The sequence below is a fragment of the Cydia pomonella genome, chromosome 13, assembly GCF_033807575.1.
Source record: "Cydia pomonella isolate Wapato2018A chromosome 13, ilCydPomo1, whole genome shotgun sequence".
Lineage (NCBI taxonomy): Eukaryota > Metazoa > Arthropoda > Insecta > Lepidoptera > Tortricidae > Cydia > Cydia pomonella.
The window spans coordinates 15,517,053-15,533,871 of record NC_084715.1 but is presented as its reverse complement, the minus strand read 5'-3'; the positions used below and the strand labels follow the sequence as shown (position 1 = coordinate 15,533,871).

At 39.6% G+C, this 16,819-nt stretch overlaps 2 protein-coding genes across 3 annotated transcripts in view; both read right to left on the bottom strand.

The window, feature by feature from the left end:
* Positions 1-3,879: 3,879 nt before the first annotated feature.
* Positions 3,880-5,086, bottom strand: LOC133524346 (cytochrome c oxidase subunit 6A1, mitochondrial). The gene is made up of 3 exons (XM_061860314.1): positions 4,929-5,086; positions 4,672-4,820; positions 3,880-4,050 (listed from the first exon to the last, which is right to left on the bottom strand). The coding sequence occupies exons 1-3, from the start codon at positions 5,017-5,019 to the stop codon at positions 3,970-3,972; spliced, it is 321 nt and encodes a 106-aa protein (XP_061716298.1). The 5' UTR covers positions 5,020-5,086; the 3' UTR covers positions 3,880-3,969.
* Positions 5,087-5,168: 82 nt separating this feature from the next.
* The window catches only part of LOC133524337 (serine/threonine-protein kinase S6KL), a 114,595-nt gene continuing 102,944 nt past the window's right edge, over positions 5,169-16,819 (bottom strand). The window contains exons 8-11 of one of the 2 annotated variants that reach the window (XM_061860302.1): positions 12,779-12,849; positions 12,476-12,656; positions 7,274-7,392; positions 5,169-5,680 (exon numbers count right to left, since the gene is read on the bottom strand). In XM_061860302.1, coding sequence (XP_061716286.1) covers positions 7,285-7,392; positions 12,476-12,656; positions 12,779-12,849 — 360 coding nt within the window. In that variant the 3' untranslated portion in view covers positions 5,169-5,680; positions 7,274-7,284. Of the gene's footprint in view, positions 7,393-12,475; positions 12,657-12,778; positions 12,850-16,819 lie in introns of both variants that reach the window. The other variant, XM_061860301.1, reaches the window with a different exon arrangement.

Genomic DNA, 16,819 nt, shown 5'->3' with positions numbered 1-16,819 from the left:
AACTCCATCGTGTTTGGGCTCAATAGATTTGCCCTCACGAGCACCATCAATCTAGATGATGTTCAGGGTCTCCTGATCGAGTCAGGAGTTGGTCACTAGAACTCCTGATCTACTCATTATAATTCCATCTTGTTAAGGCTCAAAAGATTTGCCCTGACGAGTACCATCGATCTAGATGAAGTCCAGGGTCTCATGATGGAGTCAGGAGTTGGTCACCAGAACTCGTAATCTATTTATCATAACTCCATCGTGTTTGGGCTCAATAGATTTACTCCGACAAGCACCATCAAATTACCATTATGATGAATAGATTAGGAGTTCTGGTGACCAACTACTGAGTCCATCATGAGACCCTCGACTTAATCTAGATCGATGGTACTCGTCAGGGCAAATCTTTTGAGCCCAAACACGATGGAGTTATGATGAATAGACTAGGAGTTCTGGTGATCAACTCCTGAGTCCATCATGAGACCCTGGACCTGATCTAGATTGATGGTGCTCGTCAGGGCAACTCTATTGAGCTCATACACGATGGAGTTATGATGAGTAGATTAGGAGTTCTGGTGACCAACTCCTGACTCCATCATGAGACCCTGGACCTCATCTAGATCGATGGTGCTCGTCAGGGCAAATCTTTTGAGCCCAAACACGTTGGAATTATAATGAGTAGATTAGGAGTTCTAGTGACCAACTCCTGACTCCATCATGAGACCCTGGACTTTATCTAGATTGATGATGCTCGTCAGGGCAAATCTATTGAGCCCAAACACGATGAGGTTATGATGAGTAGTTTAGGAGTTCTGGTGACCAACTCCTGACTCCATCATGAGACCCTGGACCTCATCTAGATCGATGGTGTTCATCAGGGCAAATCTTTTGAGCCCAAACACGTTGGAGTTATGATGAGTAGATTAGGAGTTCTGGTAACCAGCTCCTGACTCCATCATGAGACCCTGGACCTCATCTAGATTGATGGTGCTCGTCAGGGCAACTCTATTGAACCCAAACACGATGGAGTTATGATGAGTAGATTAGGAGTTCTGGTGACCAGCTCCTGACTCCATCATGAGACCCTGGACCTCATCTAGATTGAAGGTGCTCGTCAGGGCAACTCTATTGAGCCCAAACACGATGGAGTTATGATGAGTAGATCAGGAGTTCTAGTGACCAACTCCTGACTCCATCATGAGACCCTGGACTTTATCTAGATTGATGATGCTCGTCAGGGCAAATCTATTGAGCCCGAACACGATGAGGTTATGATGAGTAGTTTAGGAGTTCTGGTGACCAACTCCTGACTCCATCATGAGACCCTGGGCCTCATCTAGATCGATGGTGTTCATCAGGGCAAATCTATTGAGCCCAAACACGATGGAGTTATGATGAGTAGATTAGGAGTTCTGGTGACCAGCTCCTGACTCCATCATGAGACCCTGGACCTCATCTAGATCGATGGTGCTCGTCAGGGCGACTCTATTGAACCCAAACACGATGGAGTTATGATGAGTAGATTAGGAGTTCTGGTGACCAGCTCCTGACTCCATCATGAGACCCTGGACCTCATCTAGATTGAAGGTGCTCATCAGGGCAACTCTGTTGAGCCCAAACACGATGGAATTATAATGAGTAGATTAGGAGTTCTAGTGACCAACTCCTGACTCCATCATGAGACCCTGGACCCTGGACCTCATCTAGATCGATGGTGCTCATCAGGGCAAATCTTTTGAGCCCAAACACGTTGGAATTATAATGAGTAGATTAGGAGTTCTAGTGACCAACTCCTGACTCCATCATGAGACCCTGGACTTTATCTAGATTGATGATGCTCGTCAGGGCAAATCTATTGAGCCCGAACACGATGAGGTTATGATGAGTAGTTTAGGAGTTCTGGTGACCAACTCCTGACTTCATCATGAGACCCTGGGCCTCATCTAGATCGATGGTGTTCATCAGGGCAAATCTATTGAGCCCAAACACGATGGAGTTATGATGAGTAGATTAGGAGTTCTGGTGACCAGCTCCTGACTCCATCATGAGACCCTGGACCTCATCTAGATTGAAGGTGCTCATCAGGGCAACTCTGTTGAGCCCAAACACGATGGAATTATAATGAGTAGATTAGGAGTTCTAGTGACCAACTCCTGACTCCATCATGAGACCCTGGACCTCATCTAGATCGATGGTGTTCGTCAGGGCAAATCTTTTGAGCCCAAACACGATGGGATTATAATTAGTAGATTAGGAGTTCTGGTGACCAACTCCTGACTCCATCATGAGAACTTGGACTTCATCCGAGTCAAAAATAATAATGCAAACCTTAACGTAATTTCAAGTGAAAATGCGTTTTTCAGAAAATCGCAGCCAAATAACACTAGACCTTACTCATAGTGTTGTGTTCCTGCCGGTAAGTAAGGTTGCCAGAGCTCAACGAGGGGTGGGAGGGGGTTAGGGTCGGCAACGCGCATGTAACTCCTCTGGAGTTGCAGGCGTACATATGCGGGCCGTATGCTTGTTTGCCACCGACTTAGTATTAAAAAAAAAGTAACACTGAAAATCCATCAATAAGCGAGTTAGGTATACTGTAAAAAATGAACTTTTATTAAGATTTTCTAATCGCAGTATATAGCACTTCTCGGAACTCCGTAGCTGATTACGATCGCAACGAATGCCTGACAATTGAGCACAGGTCCATCCTCTAAGCGCGCTCCGCGCGGACTGAGAGTGGGGCGTCGCTGCTGCGTGATTTATACGTGTTTTAAAAAAATATAAATTTACGGCAATGTAGGTCCCATAGTTACGATTTTTTTTTAATAGGTTAACATAAAGTTACAGTTTGCTATAATATTATTTTTAAAGCAAAATATGCGTACAATTTGCGGAAATAAAATATAATAAAACCCTGTTTTCGCCAAAAAAATGAAGAAAACTCGGAAGGTATTTTATCAGTTTTTTCAAATGAATCTTCGATTGTTAATCATTCCAGCCCCTCGTACGAGATATGTTGAATCAAATTGTAGTCATTCATGTACCAAATGATTCTTGTTTATAGCAAAATTGAGAACCGAAACGCCACATCTCACTGCAAAATTTGGAAAAGACTCCCAAAAAACCTCATTAAAAAAGAGGTTTAAAAGAGAAAATGAAAATTTGAACTGTTGGAGCCCCTAGTTTAGGAAACGATTATTTAAGTACGTTATCAGTTTTTGAATAAATACTAATAGTTACGTCGTAATCTTGAATGAAAAAGGAAGCATTTTACAAAATACGCTCGTCTGTAGGAATAAGGACTCTTAACAGTAATAAACAATTGTAGAGATTCTCACATGATTTTATACTGTAGTCAATTATGGATTATGGAAGATTATTCGAAAGGAAATATGTAGACCAAGGATCTGAAATTCAAGTTGAATATTCCATCAAGACTATTTTGCTGCGGCGAAATAATGCGACCTTGAATGAAGTCACTGTCTACTAGTAAAAGAGACAAATGAAAAACTATAAGCACGATTAATGTTTTATGAAAAACCATAAGCTCTGAAGCAGGTACAGTCAGCATCAAATACATAGAGACGGCCAGTGGTATTTATTATTTCTATGGTAATAAAGGTGTGTTACAATATATTTGGCCATTTTGGCAGTCACTGTTAGACCAAGATAAGTTGGCTGCGATATTGACAGCCCAGACAGTGCAAGGGTTATTTTAAACATCAATGTTCTATGAAATTATGACTTGCACAGGCTGGGCTATCAAAATCACTGCCATTCAGTCAGATCAAGATAGGTTATCTTGGTCTGACTCTAATCTATTTGATGTTAACTGTATGTCACAAAATAAACAGATGATAAACTGTGAATTGATGCAAACAATAAAACAAATCATGACTTTTTATTATTTTTACTTTAATGACTTATCACAATTAATTTTCTAATAATGTGCTCATGCACAGTTTCAGTTACATTATAGAATGTTTAGTGCTCATAGCCGGTGGGCAGGGCGTTGACATGGGGGTTGTGGAAGAGGGTCTTCTGGCCATCACCCCATGGGAACCTCTGTAATAACAGAAAACAGTAGCATAGAAAATATGTTGTTTAGGACAAAACGAAATAAATGCTAAGGTATGGTTATAATAAGCTAGCAACTTGCTGTGGTTTTGCACAGGTAAACCTCAACAAATTATAAACCAAAACCTTCCTCAAGACTCACTCTATTGATAGGTGAAAATGAAAAGAGCATGAAGATCTGTTCAATAGTATTTGAGTTTATAGTAAACACACAGACAGTAAGACACGGTGGGGGACCTTGCAATGGTGACAGACAGGTAGATAGGGAAATGTTCATTTACGCAGTAAGCCCTCTGTAAGCTCTGTAAGTTAGATGTAAATTTTGAATTTGAATTTGACAAACATGTAGTTTTTGCTTTTTGTCTTTATTTCTCTCATGTCGACTTGATTTTTTCAATCAATCATAACTAAGTTCCTTGTAAGGTGAATTCATAATTTGAACCATTTTTAAATCAATATTAATTACAGAAGAGCAAAGATAGTAACACTACCTTATTTGCAAGAACTTTTGTTGCCGTTGTATGATTGCATACACCTCGTTTGTGATAACTATGGCTTAATGAACTGTTATTGGCGATTAAAACGAAAAAAATGTGCAACTGCGATTACCTTTGTGCGGACGCGAAGGTATTCATAGGGTACGAATGGCGGGGGCTCGTGATGCTCTTCCTGATGAGCCAAGTAAGCGTTCAGCATACCCAGGCCCACGGCAGGGAAACCCACGAAGAACGACATCTTCTTCCACAGGGCATGGCCACCTATCACGAAAAACCACCTTACAAAAGTGCACAAACAGGTCAGAGATAAAGCCCTAAGATAGGTTAGACATGATTACATAATTCAAAACACTTATAAATATTGTTTACCTCCATGACCACCAGCAGTGGCAGAGTGCGAGGAGGCGCGAGCCTGGTTCCTCAGGTAGTTCAGGGCGGCCCTTTGCAGAATCGCAGCCATTTTCACGGGAATCTCGTTCAACAAAGTTCTATAATCGAAATTTACTTCTGTCAAATTGACAGATGAGAATCCATACTACAGATAGTAGTAGGACGTAACATGGTGTTTTGTTATTGCTCAAAATAAAAGTCATAAAAATAAAAATGCCATTTTAACCAATATTACGAATTTATTTTGTTCAGATTTAATTATCATATAATATATGTATTATTCTTGTCATATATTAAAATATATAAAAATTACCTTTATAGTCTGGACGAACATTGTGTCTCAAAATAGGTGGAAAATAAAAGTGGATATAGTCTGATACACAGGCTGTCAATAACAGTAGAAAAACTATACTAGACTGAAATACACCCTACTTGTCAGTAGAAAAAGGCGCGAAATTTAAATTTTCTATTTTTTTCTATTTCATTTTTTTTTCTTCGCGCCTACATTTTTTTTAATTTGTCGCCTTTTTATACTGACAGTGTCTGTGCTAAAGTATGTAAGCGATTACCGCCGCCCATGGACACCTGCAACACCAGAGAGGTTGTAAGTGCGTTGCCGGCCTTTAAGATGGGAGTACGCTCTTTTCTTGAAAGTTTGAAGGCCGTATCGGTCCGAAAATACCGCAGGCGACAGTTCATTCCACAGTTTAGCAGTGCGAGGCAGAAAGTTCCTGTAAAAACGCACAGTTGAGGACTGCCAACCATCTAAGTGGTGAGGATGGAAATGTTGTCGCGTAGGGCGATGGCGAAAAAAAGCGGCAGGGATTAATCCGAACAATTCCTCGGAGCACTCCCCGTTGTACATGCGATAGAAAATGCAGAGCGAGGCCACATCTCTACGCAGCGCCAAGGAGTCAAGCCGATCCGAAATACACTGGCAGTCGACAATTCGAGTCGCTCTTCGTTGGATGCGGTCCAGAGGGAGAAGCTGGTACTGGGGTGCCCCTGCCCATAGATGAGAACAGTATTCCATGTGAGGGCGCACCTGCGCCTTATAAAGCTGTAGGCGTTGGGCCGGTGTGAAATACTGTCTCGATCTGTTGAGCACACCGAGCTTTTTTGAGGCTAATTTAGCCTTACCCTCTAGATGGTCGCGGAACTGGACTTCACTGGAGATGTCGACGCCAAGGATTCCGATACCGGTTGTGGCAGTCAGGGGAGTGCTCTCAAAACGAGGTGATACGACAAACTCTAACTTATAAACTAATTAATTTATAAACTAAGAAATATCAATGAAAAATCAAACTTAAACAGCTCTTTGGCTCTTGTTTATGGTAAAATGTTGACAGCGATTAAAAACTGATGGTAAGTAAATACTTGTTTTACAGGATTTGTCTATACCATCCCATTAGGTGCCTGGGGGCCTGAGTGACAGAGAAAAATGCCCGCAATTGACGAATTTCGATTTTCCCGGTAGCCGCCCAGTTCCATTATAGGGGTGTTTACTATATAATATACTCATAATTTTTTTTGGTAACACTAGCGTGACTAGTGTCTAGCATAATAATAATAAGATAATATTAAGGAAAAGACGATATGATTATCTCTGCTTCCTATGCTCCACTGACAAGCGACTCTTGGACTTGGACTTTGACTATACATGTGTGCGATAAAGAAATATAACCGTGATTTTTGCTGCATTTTTTTAACAATATGATAAAAAAATGCACTATATAAAATTGAGATTCGTATTTCTAATAACAAAAATTAATATTAGAGTGCAAGGGTGAAATGTATGAATGAAATACAAATAAATCTACATCTACAGTTGCTGTATACTTCTTATTAAAAGGCTAGCTGCTAATGGCCCAATGTGACCGATTACAACTTAAGGACCCAGTTACTTAGGTACCAGGAAACAGGACACAACGAGGTGCTAACCACAGTTTTACTAATGGCATAATCATTTTTATATAAACGCGCTCTCCAATCCTCAATTAGCTATTAATCGTTTGTTTTAATCCTTCATTTTGATCTACGTATCAGTAAGAAAGGGATAATAGTTAATAATTACATAAATTTACTAATTCAGGCTTTTTTTATATTTATTTGCTTGTTAAGTTTTATTAATAAGAGGATAAGAAGATACCTAATAACTATTTTGGAAGGATTATAGACCTAAATGTACACTATTCTGATTAATTTATAATTATATAAATTTTACATATGGCACCATTGTATTATTTCAATACTATTCTTCATTTGGAATCACACTGAGGTATCGAAGCACTAATTAATGGAATGATTAAGAAATTAACATTAACTTTCTGGAAAATTAAGGCGATTCAAAGTTTTCGAAGTGCAGATTGCCGTCTTTTCTTTTTTCAGTGCCATCAGGAGGTCCGTCCGGAAAATAACGTTCGAGAATGGATCTTGGAGTCACCTGAAAAATATATAACATATGAAATTTATATTTAGGTCAAAACGCGGAATATTTACGTGGTAGGCAGGTAAGTACAGTGAGGATCTAAAGTAGGGGATCAAACAAGGTGTCCAAAGTATCTACTACTTACTGCAACAAGTGATGGTTGTATATCTATAACAATTAAGACTGTAAGAGATATACATTTAAATGTAAATTTTAGAGATTTATGGCTATATTTATATATGGATATATTTGACGACCGGTTTGGCCTAGTGGGTAGTGACCCTGCCTACGAAGCTGATGGTCTCCGGTTCAAATCCTGGTAAGGGCATTTATTCGTGTGATGAGCATGGATATTTGTTCCTGAGTCATGGGTATTTTCTATGTATTTAAGTATTTATAAATATTTATATATTATATATATCGTTGTCTAAGTACCCTCAACACAAGCCTTATTGAGCTTACTGTGGGACTTAGTCAATTTGTGTAATAATGTCCTATAATATTTATTTATTTATTTATTTATGTATATTTGATAAATTTATGCGAAAAATCAGATTCTTTAGGCGCGTTGTTTCATCCGCTGCTATTGATGCTGACTACATACATACATCCCGAAGGCCTACCAACAACATCGAAAAATCGAAAATCGTTATCTGCTTCTCTAACGCTCTTGCCTTGCATATTCGAGCGACGGACAGGCAAGTAACTTTTTTTTAAATTTAAAGTTGCCAATCAGTCGTGGTAATGTTTAAGAGGAATTCCTAGTTGCGATTTTTACATACAAACGCTCTCGACTGATTCCTCCCTGGATTTTTAACCTAGAGCAGTGATTTTTTCAAATAAGATCAATATCATCAATATCTGTGCCGCTATGTTTTGCTTTTTTGGATTATTTTATTTTGAAGAAAGATACAGCGCCTCGAAAATCGCAAAAACGGCTCAATTGAATTGGCTGTAAAAAAAGGCTCAGTATACAAATATGACAAAAAATATCCAAAAAATCAAAACATAGCGGCATAGATTATTTCTTCCTCTTGCAATTTCCAAAATTTCATAAAGATTGATTGCGTTTTGGAGGAGGAAACAGTCGAGAGCGAAACCTCGATTTTTGAGTTTTTTGCGTGTGAATTTCAGTCCGAGCTGCAGTTGTCCTTATCGCACGAATTGGAGGCGGAGACAGTTTCTAAATATACGTACACAGAAGGAATAGTGATGGGCATAACATGTTAATGGTTAAAATGAGAAAAAATACACCAACAACCAACAGTCGATCGCCGTAATATAACCAAAATACCACGTAGTTCTAAGAAAAGGGTGCCATGTGTTTTCACACTTTTTAATGTAACAACTATTATGTACCATGGTTTCGCAATAAAAATTTATATTCTATTCTATTCTAAAATGTACCCGTAATGGCCTGTCACTTCAAACCGTTTTTTTTTGTATTTTTTTACATTGTAGGTCACGTAGTGCTTATGTTTAGTAATGTTTACTATTAAAGGCCTGTAAATAAAGCTAAGTAGGATAATAGGTACAACCTGCTTATTTTGATTAAAACATCATAAATACCCATTTACAATTTTATTGTCTTGCATTGCTCACACTTGTGCGTCACGAGTAAACCACTAGATAGCAAATTTACATTACGGCTAGCATAAGGGCCATTTTGAAATGCGGCGGTTCAACCATTACGGTATGTTGGGATAATACCGGATGTGGGTGAAGAACGTAGCAAATTCATTTCTCCCTAATTTGGCTTTATTTTTAATGTTGGCAACATTGTGTAAGGCGGCATTTCATTGCCTCGACTGCCAGTGTCCCCGCGCCGCTCAGGGATGTCGGGCTTGTGCTATGCGCAATCACATAGAGCAAGGTAAATTTCGTGTATCCGATCTTCGCCCTGTAATTTATTTTGTGTATTATGATGAAAATGTGTTTGTTTTTGTAATTGTGTTAATGTATAATTTCGTTTTAGATGTTTATTTATAAAACAATCCAATCAAAAACAGACCTAGGATTGCTGTAGACCGATATTTGATTTTGACCCTTCCAGGTAAAGATCGGAAAGAAATAAATACGATCTTAACCCATTTAAAAAAACAGCAGTGATTGTCAAACTTTCAATTTTATGTTTTATGTTTCTGTTTTCTTTGTATTGTTTTCTTTCATTGAGGTGTATTATTTGTATTGTATAGGGATGATTAGACATGTTGAATTTTATAACAAAATCTAGTAAAATAGATAGCAAATAAGCAATTTTTCGCAATAAAATGAATATTTAAATACTATATGGAAATGATTAAAAATACAGGACCTAAATTCAGTAATTCAGTTTCAATAGTTTACATTTTTTTTCAACGTTCAAAAAGGAATTAAGTAATAGTTACATACGATCAGGGGGGCGACACTTAGAAATGTAGTTAACATTAGTAAAGATGGCGGCGACTTCTATTAATGGGATCCGATAGCATACTTTTGCGTAAAGCTGACTTCCGATTATGCAAACTACATCACCAGATATCACTATAAGATTGATAAAATATAAAGGCATGAATACAACATTAAGAAGGTTACATATACCTCGTATGTCAAGAGCAAGACTTATCTTTATTCATAATGTTGTTACCTAGCAACTGTTGTTTACTGTTAAAAAAAATTTTAACAGATATGATTGATATGCACTTATTATTCCTCTATTAATTTTAAATTGCAGAGCATAGTAAAGTCGGAGCAAGCATTAAACACGAGTCATATTTAAATAGAGAAATTATAAACCCAATAGTTCCAACGTTACAAAACCTGGAGGTTTAACAATTTTACAGTGTCCAAGACAATGCAGAGAGGTTTAGATATTTTCGAAGATAAGAAGAAAATACCATCATCATCATCAGATGAAAACAAGCGGTGATTATTTTAATTTTGTTTACGACAAGCATGTCCGATGAAACTCTGATAGGTTTGTGCAATCTGATTCTCGAAGTAAGACGAGATAGAGTGCATCTATGGAAGAACTTGTGTAGACAAGACATACACCCTATGCCTGAAATTCATTAGTACAAGAAGAAACCGAATAACGACATCATTACTCATGTGTTTATTTTAAAGAATATCTGGAGCAAATTGTTTACGGAGCTAGAGAGCGAGACGAAATTACCAGGAATTATCCTAACATACACTATACCTGTCCTTACTTTACCTCCGGAATATCTTGAATTCACGTCCAGTTGGATATTAAAGTCAAAGAAGAAACGCTCAGTTGAGAACTAGGCAAGTCAGTTATGAGCACATGAAAGAGTTCTAGGTCAGACTGAGACACAAGTCACAGAAGACGAAGCTAATGCAGCTTTGTACACAAAGATGAACATAGGTAAAAAAAAAAGATCAATTCCAAACAAAATCAGAAGCTGAAGTACTTACAACACCTAGTCTATTACTATCTTGTATACAAAATTGAAAGCAATAAACATATTCTTGCATTACTATAAAGTATGTTTTTTTTTTTATTCCATTCTTTTTAAAACTTTTCTACATAATATTAGATCTACTTGGGCGGCTTACAAGTTAGTATTTTGTTTAATATCTTGTAAACAGAACAACTATGAATGTTACAAGAAATCAAACAAAAAATAACATGTACACCGCCGAAGTAGACCTAATATTATGTAGTACGAAAGTACCTACACATACGGATGCATATGTAGATGTGAACGCACGCATATAGTTAGTTTCGGATACAAAATAGAGATAGCTTTTCGAAATTAGTTTCCTTAAAATGCTTCAAGAGGGCTCTCTTTTCCTATATATTGACTTTGCTTTTTGCATATGATCCTTACATTTTATCCAAAAAAAGATTGTATATCAACTATATATATAATTGCAATATTTTACCGTCAAAATCGCAATTGTTAGCACATTGTTTACTTATCAAATTGCCTTATGACAAAAGTATCAAAGTTTGAGAGCCCCAATTTTACCCAATTTTTGTATCAGGGTTAAGATCGGATACAAAAAAACGAAAAATAGAACCTTCGATGACAACTTTTAAGTTTGTATTGTTGGCTGCAATGTATATACGTAGGAGAAGGCTAAACACCGGACCTATTTCTTTGTGATACCTTATTCTCTTTCCATTAAAAGCAACTTTTATTCACCATCCGATGTTATCCCTTGATGGCAAAACACTCGTTACCCTAAAAAAAGTATGTCTCATCTTTACACATGTACAAAACTAAAACCCTTATATATTGAAGATTACCAAAATTCAGGCCGAATCTACGGTTATTATTTAACGATTTGCTCCGTACTTCAAGAATCTGACACGATCTAGAAAATAAAATTTGCGAGTTCTCTTTTGGTCCCAAAATTGTCCGGCATTAACCCAACATACCTTACCCAGATTGTCATTGCGATACGTTCTTCAATAAGACGGCACAAGTTTAGCCCCATCGTACTACTACTACTATTTAGATTGTAGGTTAACCATACCTACTTACAAAATTTCACAACACACCATGATCACACCCAACTTATTGTCACGGATAGGTACGACGACCGAAGCAAGGACATCATTCTTTTTTGCAGTTTTTATCTAAATAGTAATTAATAGATACAGTATAATATAATAATTAAAAACAATATTATGTGCTAACATCAAAAACAACTTGCATCGGGCAGCGCAGGATGAATTCCAGCCGGCTCGCCGGCAATGTCAACGGAACGGCGCGCAATGAGTGAGCGCTCACGTCTCGCATCTGTGTGCGCGCACTCACACTTAGATAGCTCCCGCTCCCGCCCACCGCAGCGCGACAGAAACATAGCTTCAAAAATTCGAGATTTGAAAAGTTGCTCAGCTAGGAATTGCTCTTAAGGCGCCGTGAGGTCAGGTCCTTCTCCGAATGTATAGCATATTTTTTGGCAACAGTAATAATGTGATCTAAAAATGCGCACTTTTTCAAAAACTCTGCTGGCTGAACCAACTGCATCTTAAGAACACGAAAAAATCTCAAATACCTTCTCAAATTCTAGCGCAACAGTTTCAATACTTATGTATTGGGAAATTGGGATACATAAACATAAGTATTGAAACTATTGCCTTTACCTTCATAGCCTTCACGTGGTCGAACTTGTACCCCATGAAGAATGCGGACTGCTCCAGCTGTCTCAAGCTCTTCATGCGAACTCGAGGGTCACGATCGAGGAGACGCACCAGCAAGCCGCGGGCGGGTTTTGACAATTCGGCGTTTGGTGGTAACGTGCCCGGTACAGGCTGCTCTCGATTTCTGAAAACATGAGGACGAACAGTACAATAATAATGGATTACTTACTCACATAAGTAAGAAGGCCCCACGAAACTACGGGAAAATTTTAATTGGTGAAAAATGAAGGGATTTTTTTGCCTTACGTGACGTCGTTTTCATCGTCAGTGTCACCCGCATGGGTCGTTGCTCTGCGCGCGGCCGCAGGCACTGGAAACTGTAAACAATGGAAAACTTACATTAGGTATAGGTAGGTAGGCCTTTTATTTCAAATTTTACACTATACTTTTTTATTTTATCTCTTTTCTCAGAATCACGAGGTCTTTCATCCTGACAGTAGAAAAAGAACCGGCTATGAGCGAGTCGGACTCGAGCACGAAAGGTTCCCTACCGTTATCTATAAAAACGGCATAAAAATCACGTTTGTTGTATGGGAGCCCCCTTAAATATTTAATTTATTCTATTTCAAACAGAAGAAACAGAAATACATCATCTATGACAATTTCAACTGTCTTACTATCACGGTTCATGAGATACAGCCTGGTGACAGACGGACAGACAGACAGACGGACGGACAGAGAAGTCTTAGTAATAGGGTCCCGTTTTACCCTTTGGGTACGGAGCCCTAAAAAGAGTCCCAAAGTTTTTATTTCCATTCCGCTACCATTTTTCATAGACTTTGTATGATGATAACGAAATGGAAGTAACGAAAACTGTATGGGAATTTTGGGACACTTTATTTTATAACTCTTAAAGCTCTCGCGTTTTATATTATATACATATTTAATGTCACTAACGGGTCTAAGATCTAACGTGATTAAATTTCATTATTTTACCTTTTATCCGACGTTTCAGCCAGGTTACACTAGCTGTGGTCACGGATTATATAAATGTGAAAGCTCGTTAATACCATGTGTAATAAAAAAATATACTGCTTTCCTATTTGTGTGTAAGTAATTTTAATATTTCAATCGCCTTTTTACGTGAAACTTTAAACAGACACATGTAAAGGTAAAAACATGTCTTGTTTTCTCCATTCGTCAGATAATTTATTTATTCCACGTTGTTGTAAATCGTGTTTGATGCTGCTATAAACATTTACTCGTCGCTTGTCTAGTCTATTAAGTTTTATAAGCCTTAACTTAGTTGCATTCTTTCGTGACTGTCTTGCAAAAAAACTGAGCAAGTGCTGTTCTGTGCTGAGGACGTGGGTTCTATGTTAAATTATTATTTGGTAGGTTTAGGGGGATTATATTGAAAAGGAAAAATAGTAAAGTCTTTATATGTATTTCATTCATTCCGCGAACTTTCGTACCTATCCCGTCGTAACTACTTTATGAAGTCCCTACTTACTTCCATTCAAGGCATTCAACATTTGGGCAACCGGGTTTAAACATTGACATATACATCCAAGACCGGGCCTTACGGACAGTCAAGTGCAAAAATATGTATCGATAGAATCGTCTCATACATATCGAGGGCTTCAGGCCAAAGGGGCGTATACGCAAAAATGCCATTTTTCGTTTTTAACGGCATCGTATTCGTCTTGTAACAATACGTAAGCACAATTTTTTTCATAATTTTATCATAACAATTAGTTAATTAAATAATTAAAAAATCATTTGGCGTATAACAGACAGTCATAATTTTATGTCGTTCCAAAAAGCCGTACTGAAGGCGTATAAGTGATATTTTCATTCCGTCCCCGATATTCATCGGAGTATAAAGGCGTACATACATACTTCTCTCACGTGACAGTGCGAACCACCAAATAGTGTCACGCTATATAGGCGTACATACATACGACCATAAATTTTTACCAACTATCCTCAAAGTGCGTCGCGGCAAAGAGGCGTATGAACATACGACCGTACAAAAATTACGTTGGCCTTCAAATAATGCCGGGCCAAAGGGGCGCGGAGACAGCGTCCTTGATTGCCGCATATTGCTAACCCTTACTGTCAAGCGGGTAAGCGCACTAGGGCCGCCTGTCTCTCAGTCAGTGTCTATATAGTGCGTTACAGTATGGTGTGCATCTCGTGCGAATAATAACAATGAAGTGGAGCACTCTGATGCTGATGGCTCTGCCCTGGGCATTCAAGAATGACGTGGGCGGCTGTCTCCTCTACCTCCAAGAACGCTCTGCAGAGGGGGCTATCTGTAACACGTAGGGTTAGTAGGTGTTTGTTTAGTGGGGCGTGGCCGGTTATGGACCCAGTCAAAAGCCGGACCTGTGGCCTCTTCAGCTGTCTCAGCCTCCTCGACAAACCGGGGTCGATTGTCGGGAGGGCTTCCTTCGCCTGCCTGTACGTGCCTAGGTTAGACCAGTACGGTTGGTGTTTTACCTTGGTGTTGTGTGGCAGCATGTTCCGGAGCCAGGCATAAGGCAGAGGTATAATTGGCTCCGGTCCTGCCACCCTCAGTTCCGAACATCCTCTCCCCAATATGTCGGCCGCATCGTTCCCTCGCGAGTTGCTGTGTCCCTTGATCCACTGCAGAGTTAAGCTGGTGGTGGTGCTTACCTCTGACAGAGCTTTGTGGCATTTGTAGATTAGCCCTGAGGTCAAAGTATAACTTTGCAGAGCTTGTAGTACTGGCCAACTATCAGAGAGTATGCGGATGGAGTAGTCCAATATTTTCCTTGAGGCGATTGCGTGTGCTGCCATTATGATGCCAATTCTGCCTGGAAGACTGTGTTGTGGGCACCTAGTCAAGTCCTAGTGGTGTTGAGATATGTATGTTTAGGTCCTCTGAGAATACTCCAGCGCCAGTGCCTGACCTTGTCTTTGATCCATCCGTGAAGATTCTCAGCTCTCATGGGTTGAGTCCTTCACGAGGTTCTTCGTGTAACTGTATCTTATATTTCTTGTCGAAGACGAATTGTCTGGGTATCCTGTCAGTCACTGCTTCTATTAGTGGTTCCTTACCTATCTCCTCGTAGAGGATCTCGGTGTGTCCTAGGTGGTCTCCAGAGATTAGATTTTTTGAGACGTACCGCAGTAGCTAGCGCTTCCTGTTGTATAAAGAGGTGCAGCGGCGGCAGGCTCAGTAAGGCTTCCAGGGCCGCGGTTGGTACTGTCCTCATGCAGCCCGTGGTCACCATACAGGCCAACCTCTGGATTCGTTGTAGTTCAGCTTCAACTACGGATTTTTTGGTGCGTGGCCACCAAACTATCGCACTGTAGCTTATTATTGGTCGCATGGCTGCCTGGTAAAGCCATAGAGTTATCTTTGGGGTTAGCCCCCAGGTTCTACTCACTATCCTACGACATTGCCAGATTACGACTGTGGCTTTGTCAATTTTGCCGTTTAGGTGATTGCTCTAATTCAATTTGCTGTCAAGTATTACCCCTAAATACTTTACTTCCGCAGATAGTTGGAGTTCAGTGTCGAACAGGCGGAAGTGTTTGTTGGTGAACATAACTGCTTACCATCAGGCGGGCCGTATGGTTGTTTGCCACCGACGTAGTATAAAAAAAAATAACCAGCTCAGTTTTGTTGGGATTGTCTGAGAGTTCATTGTTAAAACACCAGCGTTCCACGATGGCTAGTGCAGAGCGGGTAACATCGCATACCGTACCTGCATGATTGCCGCTCGTCAGTATCACTATGTCGTCAGCATAGCCGATTGTGTAATAGTGATTATTGTTTAGTGTGGTGATCAGGTCATTCACCACAAGGTTCCATAGTAGTGGCGATAGGACTCCTCCTTGGGGGCATCCTTTTGCCATTAATGCCTGCTGTGTTTCGCCCGTCCCGAGTTTGATGGTTCGTTGGCTCAACATGTTGTTTATCCATTCTGTCATAACTGCATTCGCGCCATGTCTTACCAGTGCTGCTGTAATGCTACTAAACCTGGTCCTGTCGAAAGCCCTTTCTATATCTATGAAGGTTCCTAAGCACATGGATCTGTTTTTGACCACCACCTCAATTTTACTTACTACTGCGTGAAGTGCCGATTCTGTAGATTTGCCAGGGCTGTAGGCATATTGGTTTGGATGCAAGGGCACATGAATTTGCACCCTCTCTCTAAGGTACCTGTCACACAACCTCTCTAATGTTTTCAACATGAAAGAGGTCAGGCTGATGGGCCTGAAGAATTTGGGGTCCGAGTAGTCGTTTTTACCTGGTTTCGGTATGAAGATAACCTTGACCTCCCTCCATTGCTTCGGCACGTACCTGTGAGC